The sequence below is a fragment of the Cnephaeus nilssonii genome, assembly GCF_951640355.1.
Source record: "Cnephaeus nilssonii genome assembly, chromosome: 8".
NCBI classification, from domain to species: Eukaryota; Metazoa; Chordata; class Mammalia; order Chiroptera; family Vespertilionidae; genus Cnephaeus; species Cnephaeus nilssonii.
The window spans coordinates 56,273,892-56,295,013 of record NC_137079.1 but is presented as its reverse complement, the minus strand read 5'-3'; the positions used below and the strand labels follow the sequence as shown (position 1 = coordinate 56,295,013).

Sequence of the window (21,122 nt, the reverse complement as noted above, 5' to 3'; positions counted from 1 at the left end):
CATGAATGACATAGAGTTGAAGGAAAAGTATTGTCTTCTTTCCTAGGCATGTCTAATATGTTCTCCTGCCTCTACTACATGTTGTTTCTTTTGCAGATTTTACAGGTCTACGGTTTAGTGTACAGTTATGAAATTCTCTTTTTTGCCAACTCTGACATGTCATAGAGGATCCAGAATTGAATCCAGAAATGATTCTGTCCTTAAAAACCTATCCTGCTTTACTTCCTGTTTTACAGGCTAAGGGGCATAAAAGTGAATCAGTCTATGCTCAATTGGTCACTGTTTTCCTAGTGCTTAAACCAGTTAAAGATGGTTAAGTTATGTAATATATTTGTGTGTTGGGTCAAATATTGCACACTGGGTGTCTTACAAATGGAAATTAATTTTCTCTGAGTTTTGAAGGCCAGAAGTTCAAGATCGGGGTGCCAGAAAATTTGGTTTCTGGTGCAGATTCTCTTTTTGGCTTGCAGATGGCTATCTTCTTGATGTGTCCTCGCATGGCCTGTCCTCTACATGTGTGTGGTGAAAGAGCTCTCTAGCCACCAACCCTATCAGATCAGGGCTCTACCCCTATAACCTTGTTTAATCTTAATTACCACCCTGAAGCCCCTGTCTCTAAATACAGTCACATTGAGGGTTAGGGCTTCAATATACAAATTCAGTCAATAACAAGGTATTGTATCTGAGCACAGATAGCAAAAAGAAAACATGATGCTTTAGTAAATACTATTTTGTACTTTTGGATGTTATTCCTAGTGTGGGTGCAATAGGTATAATAGTCTGATTTGAAGAAACTAATTGGACAGTGTTTGAATATATACGCAAATGTAAAAATATACTTTTGAAATATTTTGCTCTTTTGGATTTTCTCCATCAATGCGTCCTATGTTTTAACAACATGGTATGCTTACAAAATGATAGCATATAGGATAAAGGAAGAAGGTGGTCAAGACTGGTAGCAGTCTGTCCTCTGCCCTAGCCCTCACCCGCCTGCCCTGAGGCCTGAGGAGAGAAATATCTCAGCCTGTCACTAACACATATGTGGCATATGTAGGCAATCTGTAGGAAATCCCTGCTGCTATTCATTGATATAAATTCTTTATTTTAAATAGATATAAAATTATTTTTGATTGGTTAAGTGTTTTTTTTGTTTTCCCCTACAGCTACCACAGATATTAGCCAATTAGGTACAGAGCAGTTACGTCTAATAGAATATTCTGATAGTGGACATGAAATATTCTATGTATCAGCTGACAATATGGTAGCTGCAAGCCACATGTGACTCTTGAGCACTTGAAATGTGGCTATTGCAATGGAGGAACTAAATTTTTAATTTTATTTAGTTTTAATTTAAATTTAAATAACCTCTTTTATAGAGGAGGATATGTTCCTGGGGCACAAGTAAGAAGCAGTGTGTCTGGTGGCATTGGTTAGCACAGATATGGAGGATAGCAAAATACTGATCAATATCTAGGTTTAAAAAAAGAAAAAGTAGAAAGTTAAATAAGCTTTATTTCCAATAGTGTCTCCTGAAATTTTTTTCTACAGAAAAGATAGGACCTACTCTGTAAGGTGAAGATATTTTATATGGCTAGTAATGATAGCTAACACTTCAGCAGCTACATGTGTGAGGTTCTGTACTGTGCTAAGCTCTTTACATTCATTATGTCACTTAATCCTTTAATCAACCTTGTGAAGTAGGTACTTACAGATCAAAGAACTGTGGCTCACAGAAGTCAGCAGTGAGTCTAAGGTCACATATCTAGTAAGTGAGTATACCGAGACTCAAATATGGGTCCCTTATTTCAAAACTTACTCGCCTAAGTCAGAATGGTTTCGGCTACAAGTAATAGAAAACCGCTATTCAATTGTTTTAAATAGTTAGGAGATTATCGCACAAGACAAGAAGAGCATGGATGAGCAGTCTGAAGGCACAGAAGTATCAGTGTTGTGGCTCTGCTTTCCTTTGCTTTTCTTCACTCTCCCCCACTTGGAGTGAGAGTTTTATCCTCAGGCTGATAAGAGATCCCAGCAGCTGTTCAAGATATGTCCAAACATCCAGAGGAAGAGGAGGGGCCATTTCTTCTTCTTCTTTTTTTTTACATAAAAGTAGGCAATAGTATAATAAATCTCCATGTATCCATCACCCAGCTCCAAAAGGGATCAATTTAGAGCCACTGTTATTTAACCTGTATTCCATCCTCCTTTCCCTTGCTATGTTCTTAAGAACCAAGGAATGTTTTTCAAAAGTCCTATTTAAAAACAAAAAATAATTGGAAAGGAGTTTTGTCCTCCTGTGATTTTGCCCCAGACTACTTGGGAGCCACCTTTTGGGGTTAAGTGTGGGATCCAGTCTTCCGTAAGGAGTCTGTAAAGGTGGGTGGGTTCCTGTGGAGGTGTACAACAGGTTTTGTTAGAGAGGAGGAAGAAGCAGTGAACAGTATCTGTTCTGGGAACCATCTTTGATAATTTATTTGGCTCAGTTTTTATATTGGCTGATTGGTTGACTGATTGCTGAGGCTGGGCTTCTTGGGTGGGATCTCATGGAAGCTACATTGTGACCTGGTTTTTATCTGGTATAAAAATGTTTCACCCATTGTCATAAGCTTTAAGGAATTGATTCTTATTGATTAAACTAACAAGAAACCAAGCTTACTCATTTGTTAATGTCTGATAAATAACTTACATTTGCAAAAGGTAAACTATAGTCCATAAAGAAGGCTTAATTGGTACAGAGTTCAAAAAGAAAAAGGAATTGCTATTCCCATTGAGCAATGAAGTATTGTTGATATCAATCTCTGTTAATTTGTTTCCAAAGTATAGTTTTTAAAATAACTGTTCTCTTGCTTTTAGTGGCATTTATTTTCAACTGGCTTGGATTTTGTTTATCCTTCTGTATCACCAATACCATTGCTGGAAGGTATGGTGCCATCTGTGGATTTGGCCTTTCACTGATCAAATGGATCCTTATTGTCAGGGTGAGTGTCTTGATAATGTTTATCATTTTTATCTTTAAAATTAAAATATATGAAATGTCCTGTGTAGTTCATAAATTTTATGCATATGAATTCAATTATTTTAAGACTATTCTTCTAGACTTTATTATTATAGCGATTTCTGTGGTGTGAAAATTTATAACTGTATTTATATGAGAGCTTGCTGGTACAGTAGTCCCCTCATCTGCAGATTTGCTTTCTTTGGTTTGTGTTATTTGTGGTCAGCCATGGCCTGAAAATATTAAGTGGAAAATTTCAGATATTTTGAGAAAAAAAGAGAGAGCAAGCAAGCACATTCACATAACTTTTATTATAATATATTGTTATAATTGTTCTATTTTATGTTGTTAATCTTTTACTGTGCCTAATTTATAAATTAAACTTTATCATAGGTATGTATATATAGGAAAAAAACATAGTATATGTAGGGTTCAGTACTATCCACAGTTTAGGCAACCACTGGGGGTCTTGAGGCAGACATCTCCCCTGATGATAAAGGGGGACTACTGTATATGGAAAGAACTTTGAAAGCAGAAAAACTTGTTTGGACCTCATCTTTTTTATACCAGGGTGCTAACTTTAAGTTTTTAAATTCTTCTGAGCTTTAGTTTCTTCATATAGGTTGATAATAGCTGCCTTTCAGAATTTTTGTGAGGTATGGAAATAATATAATTAAGGTCCCTTGCCTAGCTGCAGCACAAATATATGTTCTGAGTCACATCATGGCTACCACTATTGTGATATAGTACAGGCATTTCTAAGTCAGTTAAAACATAACAATTTCTGTTAGTTAGTAAAATTATCATGGATTTAAATATCTTCCTGTTCTTTATGCTTTTTTAATAACATAAGAGTTCAAAAGTAAAATTACAGGCTTTTGAAGTGCTGTCTATCAGAACTCATCTTTTCTCCCTTATGTTCCTGCTAAGTCTTCTCATTTTCCTGTTGTCCCTGGAAATCAACCTCTGTCTAACTCTTATGTACAAGATAGTGTGTAGGGAGAGAGCATGGATACCTCCTTTTCTTTCTCCTATTTCAGGAACTTTTCTAGTACTTTTGTTATCATAATCTCCCACCAACTCTTTACTTTTGTCTCTTGAAGGCCCCTTTTTACAAAGCTTTTTTCCTGGTTTCCTTAGGATAAGGCCCAGGAAAATTATCAAAAGTACCTTTATTTATTGTTTTAGTAAGTCTTTTAAAAAGTTACCACACGTTTAAATGCAATCAATAAAACATATACTTTCTATTAATCATATTTATTGAAACATTGATTTCTAATTGAATGAATCAAATCCTCAAACTTTCAATAGAATCACAAACCTAATATGTCAGCTGCTCTTAAGTGTTTCAGACACTTTAATTATGCACCTACATTATCAAATTGATTAAAACTTTACTCACTACAAAAATATTTAAACTATGGATTTAATATGTTTCTTCATTATTTTAAAACTTATTTTATCACTTTTCAGGGTTTCAGTAATCTATCAGACCCTTTTCCTGTTAAGACCAAATTACAGGTTTTGGTTATTAATAAGTTGACTCTTAGTTGGGACCTGTGGATTGGCTTCTTCTAAGATGATTAAAATTTGAACCATTGTAAGAATAATCTTCTGGCAGATTTTTCTTCTGGTTTCATTTTTAAAAAAATGTAAAGTGGGTTCCAACCTAGAGCATAAATCTGTTCGGTGTTATGACACATACAGAGATAAAGAGACAATCCCTATCCTTGCAGAGTTATGAAAAAAACAAGAGTTGGAGCTAGATAAGTCCAAACTTGGTTATATTAGTAATAAAATCAGTTAACTATTATTCAAATGGTATTTCTCATCTTAGTTACAAAACTGAGAAAATAACTTGAGGACATTTTTCTCATTTCAGCTAAAGCTGGCAAATTTTTAATATCATTCTAGATTCATAAAAAAGAAATTAGCCCAGCCCTGGCCAGTTTGGCTCAATGGATAGAGCATCAGCCTGTGGACCGAAGGGTCCTGGGTTCAATTCTGGTCAAGGGCATGTACCTTGGTTGCAGACTCCTCCCCAGCCCCTGGGGCTCATGCAGGAGGCAACCAATCAATGTGTATCTCTTATGTTGATATTTCTCTCTGTCTTTCCCTCTCGCTTCCACTCTCTCTAAAAATCAATGGAAAAATATCCTCTGGTGAGGATTAGAAAAAAACAAACAAACAAAAAAACCCAAAAAGAAATTAGCCCATTATATGCAACCTATGCCTTTAGGGCATTAGGTTCTAATTCTCTCATAGAACTCTATGTGATAAGGTGGGGAACTTAAATTCAAAGACTGGAGTTTCTCAGTTCTGTAAGGTATGTATTAGCATCATGTTTGATCACCAGAACTATTTAATTTTCCTTCAAAATACCTTTACTGAGCTAAGGTTAATATTATACCTTTAGTATATATATTGAGAAATGATACAAGAAGAATATTTTTTTAAATCTTTTGTATCACTTTATCAAGTATACTAGAGCCCGGTTCATGGATTTGTGCACCTATGGGGTCCCTCAGCCTGGCCTGTGGGGATCGGGCCAAAACCAGCTCTCCAACATCCCCCAAGGGGTCCCAGATTGTGAGAGGGCACAGGCCACGCCGAGGGACCCCACAAGTGCACGATCGGGGCTGAGGAGGGGCCGTGGGAGGGCTCCAGAGCGTGTCCAGATTGGGGCCGTCTTGCCCAGTCCTGATTGGGGAGGGATCATGGGAGGTTGGCTGGCTGGGGAGGGACTGTAGAAGGGCTTCAGGGTGTGTCCAGGCTAGGTAGGGACCACGGGAGGGATACAGGACGTGTCCGGCCCATCTGGCCCAGTCCCGATCAGCCAGACCCCAGCAGCAGGCTAACCTACCAGTTGGAGCGTCTGCCCCCTGGTGGTCAGTGTGCATCATAGTGACTGGTTGAACAGTCAAATAGTCGGACACTTAGCATATTAGGCTTTTATATATATAGACTGGGGGGGACCCTCAGCCCAGCCTGCACCCTCTCCAATCTGGGACCCCTCAAGGGATGTCCGACTGCCCGTTTAGGCCTGATCCCGGTGGGAACGGGCCTAAACTGGCAGTCAGACATCCCTCTCACAATCCAGGACTGCTGGCTCCCAATGGCTTGCCTGCCTGCCTGCCTGATTGCTCCTAACTGCTTCTGCCTGCCAGCTGATCACCCCCTAACCACTCCCCTGCCAGCCTGATTGATGCCTAACTGCTCCCTGGCTGGCCCGAATGCCCTAACTGTCCTCCCCTGCCAGCCTGATTGCCCCTAACTGCTCTCCCCTGCAGGCCTGATCGCCCCTAACTGCCCTCCCTTTCAGGTCTGGTCCCTCCTAACTGCCCACCCCTGCTGGCCTGACCGCCCACAACTGCCCTCCCCATGCCGGCCATCTTATGTCCACAGGGGGCGGCCATCTTGTGTGTTGGGGTGATGGTCAATTTGCATATTACCCTTTTATTATATAGAATTACTGACTATATGTATTCCCTATGCTGTACTGTATATCCCCATAACTATTTGGTAACTACCAATTTGTACTTCTTAATCCTTTCATTTTTTTCACCCATTCCCCAAACCCCCTCCCATCTGGCAACCAACAAAATGTTCTCAGTATCTATGAGTCTGTTTCTGTTCTGTTTGTTTATTTATTTTGTTTTTTAGGCTTAATTGTTGATAGATATGTATTGCCATTTTATTGTTCATATTCTTCTTCTTTTTCAAGAAGACTCTCTAACATTTCATGTAATGCTGGTTTGGTGGTGAATGAACTCCTTTAGCTTTTTCTTGCCTGAGAAACTCTATCTGTTTTTCTGTTCTAAATGATAGCTTTGCTGGGTAGAATAATCTTGGTTGCAAGCCCTTGCTTTTCATCATTTGCAACATTTCTTGGCAATTCCTTCATACCTGCAAAGTTTCTATTGAGAAATTAGCTGACAGTCTTATGGGAGCTCCCTTGTAGGTAACTAACTGCTTGTCTCTTGATGGTTTTAAGATTCTCCTTTTGTCTTTAATCTTTGGCATTTTAATTATGATGTGTGGTCCTCTTTGAGTTCATCTTGTTTTGGACTCTCTGCATTTCATGAACTTATTTGTCTATTTCCTTCACCTGGTAAGGAAAGTTTTAAATCATTCTTTTCTAAAATAGATTTACAATTTCTTGCTCTCTCTCTTCTTCTCACACCCCTATAATACGAATGTTGGCATGCTTGAAGTTGTTCCAGAGGCTCCTTACACTGTCTTTATATTTTTGGATTCTTTTTTCATTTTGCTATTCTGATTGGGTATATTTGCTTCCTTATATTTCAAATCACTGTTTTGATTTTTGGCTGCATCTAGTCTACTATTGATTCCCTGTAAAGTAATCTTAATTTCAGTTGGTGTATCCTTCATTTCTGACTGGTTCTTTTATGGTTTCCATGTTCTGCCCCTACCTCCCACCCCCAAATTACAAGATGAAGTTTATTTAGAAAGTTACAGAGGTAGTAAAGTGAGCCAGCTGGGCTGTGTAGGCTCAGGAAATAAGTTACAGAGGCAGAAGAAGGGCCCTTGGAGCTTGGGAGAGAGAAAGGCAAAGGTAATGCACCTGGGGGGAAGAGGCTGAAGGGAAATGTGCAGGCATACTTCCGAGAGGGAGAGCGTGCTCCATGTCCTTTTTTATGCTGTTAAAGTTCTCTCTGAGTTCATCTATTCTTCCCCTAAGTTCATTGAGCATTCTTATAACTAGTGTTTTGAACTCTGCATCTAGTAGATTGCTTGTCTCTATTTTGTTTAGTTCTTTTTTTGGAGATTGGTTCTGTTCTTTCACTTTGGACATGTTTCTTTGTATCATTTTGGCAGCCTCCCTGTAGAGCTGTTGTGTCTCCCAGGCTTCATAGAGTGGCTTAATGTAGTAGGGGACCTATACAGTCCAATGGAAGAACCTCCTCGTTCACCCAAGCTGGGCACTATGGGAGTGTCCCTCCCTGCCCCCAACATGGGCTGTGTATACCCTCCTGTTGTAGTTGAGCCTTGATTGCTGTTGGCACCTTAATGGAAGGGATTTACCCCCAGTCTGATTGGCTGTAAGGACTGGCTGCAGCCACTGACCTCTGACCACTGTGGAGAATCAGCTGCGCAGGGGCTCACCTCATGGAGCAGGATTTACTTTAGCAGGGCTCTAGTGCCTGCTGAGTCTGATCCTTGAGTGTGTGACTTGTGGAGGTGGTGGTTTTGTAGGCGGCAGGAATGGCACCAGGTACTAGACTGGTGGAGTTGGACTGGACCTGGGTTCAGCAACCTTGGTACTTGAGTTCTGGCTAGGAAGAATTAAGAGCCAAGACTCAAACTATAAGAGAACATTATAACTAGAGGCCCGGTAGGATCGGGCCTAAACGGGCAGTCGGACATCCCTCTCACAATCTAGGACTGCTGGCTCCCAATTGCTCGCCTGCCTGTCTTCCTGATTGCCCCTAACCACTTCTGCCTGCCAGCCTCATCACCCACTAACCACTCCCATGCCAGCCTGATTGATGCCTAACTGCTCCCCTGCCAGCCCGATTGCCCCTAACTGCCCTCCCCTGCAGGCCTGGTCCCCCCCAACTGCTCTCCTCTGCAGGTCTGGTTCGCCCCAAACTGCCCTTCCCTGCAGGCCCGGTTGCCCCCAACTTCCCTCCTCTGTCGGCCTGGTCACCCCTAACTGCCCTCCCCTGCAGGCTTGATCGCCCCCAACTGCCCTCCCTTGCAGACCTGGTCTCTCCCAGCTGCCCTCCCCTGCTGGCCATCTTGTGGTGGCCATCTTGTGTCCACATGGGGGCAGCCATCTTTGACCACATGGGGGCAGCCATTTTGTGTTGGAGTGATGGTCAATTTGCATATTACTCCTTTATTAGATAGGATAGAGGCCTGGTGCACAGGAGGGGGCCAGCTGGTTTGCCCTGCAGGATGTCCTGGATCAGGGTGGGGGTTCCTTGGGGCATGGGGTGGCCTGGGCGAGGGGCCTGTGATGGTATACAGGCCGGCCATGTCTCCCAGCAACCTAAGCGGAGGCCCTGGTATCTGGGATTTATTTATCTTCTATAATTGAAACTTTGTAGCCTGGAGTAGAGCCAAGTCTCCTGCTTGCTCCGTGGCCGCAGCCATTTTTGTTGGGATTTATTTATCTTCTATAATTGAAACTTTGTAGCCTTGAGTGGAGGCCAAGGCAGACCAAGGCTGCGGAAGCTTGGCTTCCTCCATCACTGGGGGCAACTCAAGCCTCCTGCTCTCTCCAGCTCTGTGGCTGCCGCCATTTTTGTTGGGATTTATTTATCTTCTATAATTGAAACTTTGTAGCCTTGAGTGGAGGCCTGGGCCAGCCAGGGTGTGCGGAAAGCTTGGGTTCCTCCATTGTCGGGGAAACCCAAGTCTCCTGCTTGCTCCGTGGCTGCAGCCATCTTTGTTGGGTTAATTTGCATACTCACTCCTGATTGGCTGGTGGACATGGCTTGTGGGTGTAGTGGAGTGATGGTTAATTTGCATATTACTCTTTTATTAGAAAGGATGTCACAGAAGTAGAAGAAATGGGCTTAGGAAATAAGTTATAGAAGCAAAGGAAGGGCCCTAGGAGCTTGGGAGTGAGGAAGCTAATGGTAACAAGCCTGGGGGTGGAGATGGAAAAGGAAAAGGCTTGGGCTTGTTCCCTGGAGGGAGAGCTCACTGGGTGCTACATTCTAAGGGTTTTAAGGGTAGATTTTAGGGGAGGTCCCAGGAGAAGATTTTAATAGAATATTCAGCAGCTTTTCAGGTGTGTCCTTTCAAGGTCTAGGTCTTCACTTATTGATTGGTCTGCTCCAGGGCAGGGGTCATTATTCAATGCAGCTGGTCCTTAGGTCAGCCATGGGGTTGCTGTTCTGGTTTTGTTGCTTTTCTGGGCCTGGAGCTGAAATACAACTGAGGTCTAAATGTTATCTCTAGGGAGAAAAGGTCAGGGGGTCCAAACCGCATGACCAGTGATATGCTAGGGCCGTGGTCGGCAAACTGCGGCTTGCGAGCCACATGCGGCTCTTTGGCCCCTTGAGTGTGGCTCTTCCACAAAATACCACGGCCTGGGCGAGTCTATTTTGAAGAAGTAGCGTTAGAAGAAGTTTAAGTTTAAAAAATTTGGCTCTCAAAAGAAATTTCAATCGTTGTGCTGTTGATATTTGGCTCTGTTGACTAATGAGTTTGCCGACCACTGTGCTAGGGGAGGAAAGGTCACCCTGGGGGTAAGGTCCCACCCTTCAAATTGTCTTTTGCTAGTCACCCAGGGCTTTCCACCCTGGTGACCTTCTGTGCCTGGCTCATCATCCTTGCTGTGCTCAAGTCTGTCTAACTGCCTATCACAGTAAGGTGGTGCTTCAATGTGGTCTGAAGTTGTCCACTGGGTATGCTGGTTCTGGGGTCTCCTGGGAGGTGCAGGCCAAGGTCAGCCACTGTGGTCTGCCTAGGGGTCTCCCAGCATGAGCTACAAAGTGATCTGCAGATGACTGCTACTTGTATTGGACTTGGAGGTGCCCAGGTGAGTCCTAAACTGCAAACTAAGGTCGGCTGCCACTAGTGCTGAGCATGGGGCCAATTAGCGAGAGGTATGAGGATCACCAAGATAGGCCATTCATATGGAAAAGTCAGTGGAAACAGCTGAGTGGGCCTGCAAGTTGGGTATGGTGGGCTCTCAGGGAATCCCGGGGGTGGTGGTGGGGACAGGGTGAGCCAGGTTGCTGGAGACTCAGATATGGCCCCTGCTTGCCCACTTTGGCAGAAGGGCTCAGAAAAGGAACAATGGCCTCTGCACACACTTTTATCTGGGAGAAAGCTGTCTCTTCAGCTCTCACCTGATTTCAGATAGTTCACTTCCTCCCCATCTATCCCTGGTGCCTTTCAAGCTGCTGCCCTAGTGGTGGAGCTTAGAGTGAGTGAGTCTGAGTGAGTCCGAGTAAGTGCGTGCACCTGTACACAGGCTCTTTAAGAGAAACTGCCTGGGACTCCAGCAGCCCTCCATCTTATTCAGCCTCAATCTACACTGATTTTTACAGTGAGAAATTATGGGGACTTCTCTTCCTAGCACTGGAACCCTGGACTGGGAGGTCTGGTGTGGGCTTGGGACCCCTCTTTCTTTATGGGGGACCTCCACAGCTGAGATATCCCTCCTGATTTTTATCCGCCGCCAGCCCGTTCATGTCTCTACTCCTCCTACCATTCTCCATGTGGCTCTTCTTTATATTCTTAGTTGTAGGACTTCCATTCTGCTAGATTTCAAGCAGCTATGAATGATGGTTGTTCAGGAGTTTAGTTGTACTTTTGATGTGGTTGTGGGAGGAATCGAGTACTGCATTTTCCAGCTTGTTCTCAATTCAGTGTCTCTTCTAATTCTGTAATGCCTCTGTACTTTACTTTTATTATAGTGCTTCAAGTAATAAATTCCCCTTAGAGGTCAGTGCTGAGAGAAAGGTTTTTCTCCCAAAAGCTTGGTTGTTTCCTTTTATTAGACAATAAGTAATTTCTAAGTCATACTGCTGCCTTCTTTTTTATTTCTGAGTTGCCATGAACTTCAGATTTATTGTGAGTATCTTTTGTCCAAGATTCTGACATTATTTCTATCTAAGGCTTTTGATGTTTTTATTATTTCATTCATTCATTCGTTCATTCACTCATTCATTCATTATTCATTTTGTTAATTTTTATCCGAGGATATTTTTTCCCATTGATTTTTAGAGAGAGTGGAAAGGGGCGGGGGGAGAGACAGAGAGACAGAAAATAATATCGGAGAGAGAAACATTAATTGGTTGCCTCTCGTATTCACCCTGACCAGTAAGTGAACAGGTGACCGTTCAGTGCATGGGATGACGCTTAACCAACTGAGCCACGCCAACCAGGGCTACTTTTTTTTTTTTTAAACAACAACTTGACTCAACCCTATAATTTGTAGTGTTTTAAAACATTTTGATAACTCAGTAATGAGCCCAAAAGCTTATTTATCTTTTTTACATAGTGAGTTTCTTTGACTTCAAGGTGAAGGTAATTATATTCTTTTCTTGGGAGTAAATAAAAAATAGCTTTAGGTAAATATTTTGGGTGAAGAATGACATTGTTCTAATTTTCTGGTTGCCTCTTGCTATGTAACATTATATATTAAATATGTTTTAAAATTAGAAAGTTAAAAAAATAATTGCTTTGGTTCTTTACTTCTTTTTCTTAGCCTATAAAATCTGTATAAAAACCTTTTATTTCTAATTATTACTTTATTAAAAATAATTTAGTGCTATACTTTACAAGCTATATTTTCCCAATTTTCTAGTTCTCCCTTCATAGTACATATTTTAGAGGTATTGGAGTATGTGGGATTTGTATCTTTAATGATAGTAGTAAATTTTTAACCTTTGAAATTTCTGAAACTCTAAGCTGAGAATTTATATCATGGTTCATTTATAAATTATAAATATTTCCTGTAAAAGTACTTAAAGGGCTTTAAAAAACAGACTAAAAAAACAGTTATTTTAAGTGTTCAGACGCTAAAGAATAATAGGGAAGAACTGTCTGAAGTAGTCCTGAAGAAAATTAGATTGAAATTTTAAAAAGCTTTTAAATAATAAATCTTGATGATTAGAGTCTAATTAAGGAAAAGTACCCATGTCCAGTATCATCAAACCCTGCCTTCCAATTGCCTGTTCATATTCTCATTTTAGAGAGACTATAAAACTGCCTACCATAGCCACTAATAGGAACTGTTGAAATGCCACTTCAAGGTTCATTTAGCTGTTCACAGCTCACTGTTGGGAACTGAAAGCTGGCGCATCAGTTTGAAAATAAAAAGACTAATGAGTTGGGGGTCTTTCTGTGCCTAGTATTCTTGGCAGTAATTAGCAGTAGGGAGTGTACAGAGGGTCAAAAACTCTTCCTTTTAGAGGTCAACAGAACATATCTATCTGATAAGATTAAACTAATGTGGCTTTGGTACTAATATCTAAAGTAGCGGATTGCTGTAGAGTATTTGGGATGGTAGTCATGGCTTTGAAAATTATGAAAAAGGATCTGACATGAACTCTTTAATGAGAAAATGTTGTATTCAGATATATAGCATTTACCTTTTTTTCCTTATAAGCAGATGAAAATTGATTTTTTTCCAAAACATTTTATATGTTTGTTACATATAAAAGGGTTTTTTTCCCAGCTAATTTTGTATGTATGTCATTAAGTATTTTTTTCTTCTCTAATTTTCTTTTTATGCTGCTTTTAAGTGCTAAAGATTATTTGAGATAAATCATTCTGAAACAGACTAATCTATGATTTTCACATTTAAGTACACAGACATGATGAATATATTTATGTTCACTCCATAGTTTTCTGATTATTTTACTGGATATTTCAATGGACAATATTGGCTTTGGTGGATATTCCTTGTACTTGGTAAGTTTATTCTTAATGCATTTTACTTTAATTTGTATTTAGTTTAACTTTGGTATTTCCTAAAACTTTAAGGTGTAAATACATTGTGTTACAAATTATATGGAAATAAATCTACTGTAAATTTCTCATGTCCAAACACTTACTTTATCATGTCAGCTATTCATATAATTCTACATAGTACTCCAGGTTTCTTAGATTGAAAATTCAGAGCCATTCAGTTTAAAGACTCACTGGTTTAATGACAATTGAATGCTACAAAACCTGAAAATCCTAATATGGTTAAAAATAATTGCCTTCAGTATTTATCTTGGAAAAATATACATACATAATTTCTTTTAATGATCTTAGGAAATGTTGAGAGTAGGATAGTTGGATGTTCTATCCTGTTATTTTTGGATCACTAACACATTCTTTATACTTCTGAAATGTACTCTGCATTAGTCATTAATCAGCTAGACATAAGGAAAGGTTTCATGCCTAATGATCACTGTACTTCTTTTGAGTTGTTTCCTTACAAGGCATATCTTTTATTCATATTGATGAATTTTGGACATCCAATTTTTGTTCTCCTGTGTTTTTCATGATGTATAATTAATTTAACCTTAAAATCACATTATACCTTTAACCCGCATTTCAAATTCATTTACCGACATGAAGTGTACATTTTGTTTCTACTTAGGTTTAAAAGCCCACATTTCTGTGGTAGAATAATTGTACCAGAAAATAATAGCATTTCAGTAGGTGGCAGTCTTCTCCTTGAGATTTTATTTAGTCCTGCTATTGGATCTTTAGGATCTTTTGGGACATAACTTCTTAGTGGTCACTTAAGGTCACTAAAGATCCTGGATTCTTTCTCTAATAATTATAGTGAAGTTATTATTTTAGTGTTGTGATTTTGTTGGCTCATACAGGTTTCAGACAGTTTATGTTGTTAGTTATATTTTGACTGCCTGAATTCTGTGTGTGTTTTTTTATTGAGTTTCTTACTTAAAAGTGAAAAAAATGTATAAAGTTTATTATGTAGTTAAGCATATTAATTGAGTATATTTGCTTATATATATATATTACTAGAGGCCCGATGCATGAAATTCGTGCAAGAGTAGGCCTTCCTTCCCCCCCGCTGCCGGCACCAGCTTTCCTCTGGCACCTGGGACCTGGGCTTCCCTCCGGCCACCAGCAGGCACCCGGGACCCGGCTTCTCTCACAGCCCCAGCTTCGTCGGAAGGACGTCCAGAAGGACGTTTGGTCTAATTAGCATATTATGCTTTATTATTATAGATTAAGAGATTGAGGAATCTTAGGAAAACAACTGTGGGGTAGAGTGGAGTGCAGAGGACAACCCCAGTTGCACATCAGAGTCATGATCTAGCCTTTAGGGGAATGTGAAAATTTACTCCATGATAAAAATGTTGCTCTCACATACACTCAAAAACGTTGAGCACTTTGTAGAACTCAGAAACAATAGCTGCTGAGTGGTTTCTAGGTATGGATTGGCTTATTTTAGAAAATGCTTGACCAGAACAAAATATGTCTTAGAAATAGCAGCTTCATAGCCAAAAAAGGGATTTCACAAATAATTTCGGTTTACATTTTTCAATAATGTTTTTACATTTGGATCACAATGTCCATTATCTTTGAACAGCATCTGGAAGGACATGCAGTGGATTCAGAGTGAGAGTCACAAATGGAAGGAGTTAGGATATAGGAAGCAGATGGGATCAGATTTAGCTGAAATTTACACCACTTGTTTAAGTCATTGTTTGAATATCTCTTCTATCCTACCATTTGTTTTTTTTTTTAGTGCTTTGATTACTTGGAGTTGGAGCACAAATTTAGTTTGGGACTTTGCATTTTAAACTAACAAACTCTTCCTCCTTAGAGGAAGGTTGCATGCATACATGTCTTCTGTTTTTGTTTTTGACCCCACAATTACCTGGTTAAAAATTTACTGGAGTTAATGTTTTTCTTAGAATGGTATGCTTAAGTATATCAAAGACTTAAGTCTATTAATAATGTTACTGCTTTTTATACTTAACTAACATTTTTCATCTGAAACTTTAAAGCATTTCACAAGCGTTTTTTAAAATTATTAAGATACATATGATTAAGTGGTTATTATTTAAAAATACTGTTTTACTGAAGAGAACACTGACATAGATATGAGATTACTAGATTGCTGCTTCCCAAGTTTTCTTTCCTGATTCTTATCTTAATTTTTATTTTATAAATTAATCTTTTATTACTTAAAAAATAAGCACTAGTATTTAAAATTATTTACCTAATGCACATATCTTTAAATATAGATTTCACCGATGACAGACACTTGATATTGCTAGACAGGCTTATTAATGTTATCCCACAATTGTTATCATTAACATGCATACATTCTCTCTTGAACACTATTTTCTATCAGTAAATATGTCTTAGTTTGTTTAGTAGCTACATTAATTGAAAATTTGGTAAAATGGGATTTTTATAAGTTGAATCAGTTTAAGTACATTAGGTAACTTTGCGATTTAAAGAAGTCAATTAATAAATTTATATTTTTGTGTAATTCTGGATTTTCATGGCTGGATTTGCTTTACTTTAATTTTTACTTTAGATATATTTAGGATTAATAAGTTGAAATATTTTTAGGTGGCAGTAAAATTTTATCATATTTCCTGATGATGGAGTTATCATTATAATGTTAAATATACTATGGAATGAATGAAATTCTACAGATAAGTTTCTTAAGCCAAGAAGATCTTGTTTATAATTGTCTATTTTAAATATATCATGCCACCCTTCTGTATAAGAACATAATATATTTGTATCATTTCAACCTCAGGCCTGCTCCTTTTCTTCAGGGGATTTGTTAATTATCTGAAAGTCAGAAACATGTCTGAAAGTATGGCAGCTGCTCATAGAACAAGATATTTCTTCTTATTATAGAGGTAAGACCTATTAATATATTAACTCTTTTTATTCCCTTTATTTATTTATATTCCCCAGATACATACTCAATGTTTAATATGTACTCATGTTTTTTACTCAAATATAGCATATTAAATATTTTATTCTGTTAACAATCAGCTTATTTAAATTTAATATGTTGTGAACTGTTAAAGATAATTTAGATTTGTAAACTTGAATTTAATAAATTTAATTTTAAAAAAATATAGTTAGCAAACTGAAACTTTGACCACAGGATATGAATGAAATAACCTCCAGCACAAAATTTGAAGGCTTGAAACAAAACATGACAAAGCCCTTACACCAGAAGGGATGGGCATTTTGCATAAAACAATGTGAAATTCACATAGACATCTGTTTAAAAGGACAAAAAGCAAATCTGTGATTGAAAAGCAATTTCCCATGCACTGATCTTAACAAACTGGATCAAGGAATTAAAGTTGTATGAAAAAACTAGGAGCTCTGTTACTGTTTTCTTAATGCGCGACAGTTTGTATCAATAATGAAGGCTACAACTTGAATAAAAGGAAATATAAAGAAATGAGCAGAGGTGTTTTAAGGTATTTGAACTATATAAGCAAAATATCTGCTAAAATATGTTCTAGATTTATCTACAAGTACAAAATGTTTCAAAGTTGCTATATATTAAGTATAATCTTTTAATAAATTGTGTGGTTTGTGATTTGGTTGCTTAAAATTTATTTTTAACTTAAATGAGTTTTATGTAAGCTACCATACTTCACTTATTTCTGCTGGAGAGTACAATGGATACAACTGTATTTCTGGATCATATTAATGTATCATTTTAAATGTTCCATTAAGATCTCCCTCCATTAAGATGTTGTATTTTCTCTTTAATCAGTAAAATGTTTTTGCACACAGTGACATTAAGAATTTGTCAGTTTTGACTGTAAAAGGCAAAGTAATTTTTACAAATTTAAATAATGTTCTGTGAGTATTCAGTATGATTATTTTGTTTGCATTTTCAAGAGTCTAAAATATAATATAAAAGTTTTCTAGATGGTCTCCTAATCTTTAGAATATATTTTGATAAATGCTACTCTATGTCATTTTTATCAAAAGAACATTGTATACTTGATATAGTACTGCTATAAATGGGTTTTTACTGTATTATCATTTAGATAAATGCAACGTAATACATTTTAAGACATTCTCTCTTTGTCTCTAGACTGCATCAACCAGACATTCCTTTCTTACATCAATGTGAAATTTCCAGATCATCTTGTAAACCTACAACTTTAATAGGATAGAAGACTACTAATAACAGAAGACAAATTAGTTAAAAGATAGAGCTTCAAAATTGGATGACAGGGTGGTTTATGCTTAAAAGCCACTTCTGTTCATTCTCTTAAATATTTATATTTCATTTGTTTTGTGCAATTGTATCTGTGCCCCTTCAAAAGATTTGCATATACTTGAAAGACACCATAAAGTTGTAGCAGTAAAGTACAGTCACATTTTGTTAATCAGTGTTTGATGTATTTCAAAGAGTTGAGTGATAAACAGTCTTCTAGCATGTAAATGCCATTGACTTCTGACCTGACTTTTAGTATAATAAAAATGAAATTATTAACCATGTCAAATGCTTTAGTTTCTGGCTCTCAGGTTCATTTAGTAACTACACATGAAACATCCTTTGGTAGATATAAAGTTTTTTTTTGAAACCTGCAGTGCTGATTATTAGAAAGGTTGTGTCAGATTTTTGAACATGATTTTTACATCATTATTTAGCAAAGCTCTTTCTGTAAATAAAGATGCATAAACTACTTTCTGCATTGTTTTCTTAGAAAATTGTGTCTAGATACCTTTTCATTAATTTTAAAATAAGTGAACTTAATATATAGAGAAAATTTGGATGTTAAAGATAGAGTTTGTTTTAGGACAAATTTTAAGAAAATATGGGTATTCCACATACCCTTTATAAGAAAAAAAAATTTAAGGGACAAGCCGATTTTAGGGATTCTCAAATGAGAAGCTTGGTTTTTTAGCATTGACCATCTTAGAGATTCTTATAGTAAACAATTGTATTAAATATTTATTTTATTTCATTTAAGACATTTTTGAAAATTAATTTTTGAATAAGATTCTCATTTGCATTTGTCTTTTAAAAAGCCAATAAAAGTATCTTTCAGTATCATTGTAATAATTTTTAGATGTTTAGTTTGTTAAATTTAGCAAGTAAAAACTTGTACTATTAGTAGCTTCTTGCTTTGTGATTGTAGGGTAATTTGTAAAAATCATATCCTGATATGCAAAATATGTCTTCAAGTATGGAAATGTGTCTGTGGAATATGGGGATGTGGGGTGTGTTTGTGTGTTGCAAGAGTGTGTGTGTCACCATTATTATAACTGGAAACTACTTTACATTCATAAGCTACTACATTTTGCAAATCATTTTGTGTCTCATTTATTTTTATTTTTAGTTATATCTTTGCTTTTGAATGTCAACATTAAAAATAATGGGAATTATATACTCTTTTAAATTTAAAAATCATTTAATACAGGTAAATAGAACATAAGCATACAATTGATTGTTTATTATTAGACATGACTACTACAAAAAGATACACCTAAAACTATTCAGGGACATTTTCCATTTCTGAAAAAAAAAAAAAAAAAAAAGATTATGCTTTATAATTTCTTTTGTATTTATCTGTATTTTCTGATTTATTTTATTGTCTTTGATAATAAAACATACATTTTTGTTTTTGCTAATTGAGCCTATTTTTTGTTTGCCCTCATTCAGTCCCCTCCGCTGCATAGAATTGTATTATTGATTTAAGTACCTGTGTTACACCCCTTGAAATAGAACAATAGCATGGGATAAAGAAAATAATATTTAATTTAGTTGCCTGATTTGGAAATTAATTAAAATTAGAATGTACTAATAAGAAATGTAAACTCATGCTAGATCCCTTATATTAATTTCCTATAGATCTATACTTTGTTCTTTTAATAATTTTTAAATGAAATTAAGCTATGCTGCATGCTAATTTTAAATTATTAGATCAGATACTTGGTTTCTGAATATGTATATGTCACTTTTGATCCAATATCAAAACTTCACTCGTTGTTTTGATTTTTGTTTCACCAAATCATAAGATTCAAGTGTGTAGGTTGTCTAATTTTCTGTAACTGGTACAATTCAGTGGTAGGCTTAAATCTCATCACCCACTCGGAGGAACCAGTATATTATTTTTTAAAACTTTTACACCCCCTTTCAGATTCATCAAATCCTGCACATTTCACTTCATTTCCTGTGAGCTTGGATAGAACAGTTGCTGGTGTGTTTTGGGGACACATCCACCTTTGTACTCTGCCTTAAAGATTAAAAATCAAAACCTTGTTAGGGTGTCTAAATTTTTGAATGAATGTGAACTTGGGCTTGGAAGTTGATGAAAAATGTTATTAAATTTCTGTTATATTTGAATAAGCTAGTTATGGCCAGATAATCCATTTTTATGTGTTTATGAAAGAAACTAATATTAAGATAAAACATATTTTTCTTTGTTAAGGATAGATTTTAGAAATTTAAAAGTAAAGACAAATTCTATTATACTCAGTAAAAATGAAAATTACTAGGAAAAAATACTAATCTCTAGCCCCCTTTTTTTGAGTCTATAAGATATATCCAATGGCTTTAAGATTGTTTATGATTTTCAACCTGCTTAAACAATAATATTTCCAGTAAAACCTCTCCTAATAGGAAGAGTGGAATCTAAAGTCCATTTGCAGAAAAATTCAAGGTTCCTTAATTTAATTTTTTTCAACTGGTCTATACTGTCCCCCAAAGCACAAAAGTAATGATAGTGCATTTGATAACTGTATTTGACTAGAGTGACATATTTCCTGAGCTCTCTCAGAACAGTCCTGGTTATTTCCATTTTATCATCTTAAATAGGACATCTTCTCACTCTCAAATTGTCCTAATTTGGAGGATAAATTATATGATCACCTTACATATAACTATACTGGACCGAGAAGTGACCGTCTAAACCCCTTGCCTTTTGAGAGAAGAAACTGGAGTATTAGGGCAGAAGACAATTATTGTTATGGCCTTTCCTAGCCAAATCATTTGTCCGGTTTGTAGAACATGTGTAGTATTTTTTTTTTTTTAAATAGGAATTGTTGTATTTGAGTGATTCCAGCTTCCGATAAATAGGAAACAATGAGCTTTATATTTTTAAACTGCTGTTAAATGTTATTTTAATTATTATTGAATTCTTCAAATAGTCATGTGGAATATTAGTGTATTATTTTTTAAAACTTCATTCTTGATAAAATTCAACTGTTAGTTGATATTGTGCCATTTACTATAGGAATGTCCTTGCCCATATATAAAATATGCTGATGTGTTTTACTTATTAATAAAGTTCTAATGATGTGGAAATATGAACCTGTTGATGTGTCCTTTTGAAATCAGTTTGATTCACAATATATTATCACCACGTTGGCCTCACTAAAATATTTATATAGCAGACCACACAAGATTTGCGAGGAAAACAACTTGCATGAAATTAGATTGTAGTGTGCAACATTAACTTGTCTCTGTAATTTATATGTTAGGAGATATATTGCAGTTTAATTTTAATAAATACAAGAAAATCAACTTTGTGAAAATTATGTTCATTTCTACTTTGCAGTAGATCAGTGGTCACCATAGGTAAGATCTGCTTTGGGACTTGTTTTCTTATTTGGGACATGAGATTTAAAGTATAAAAACTTCCCCCAGGTTTTAAAAAAAGAAATT

The 21,122-nt window shown here is 36.9% G+C and overlaps 1 protein-coding gene across 1 annotated transcript in view; it reads left to right on the top strand.

Moving 5' to 3' along the window:
• Window positions 1-20,859, top strand: part of NDFIP2 (Nedd4 family interacting protein 2) — a 65,008-nt gene extending 44,149 nt beyond the window's left edge. The window contains exons 5-8 of the mRNA XM_079779601.1: window positions 2,854-2,978; window positions 13,330-13,396; window positions 16,227-16,332; window positions 17,541-20,859. Coding sequence (XP_079635727.1) covers window positions 2,854-2,978; window positions 13,330-13,396; window positions 16,227-16,330 — 296 coding nt within the window. The 3' untranslated portion in view covers window positions 16,331-16,332; window positions 17,541-20,859. The remainder of the gene's footprint in view (window positions 1-2,853; window positions 2,979-13,329; window positions 13,397-16,226; window positions 16,333-17,540) is intronic.
• The last annotated feature ends 263 nt before the right edge of the window (window positions 20,860-21,122 follow it).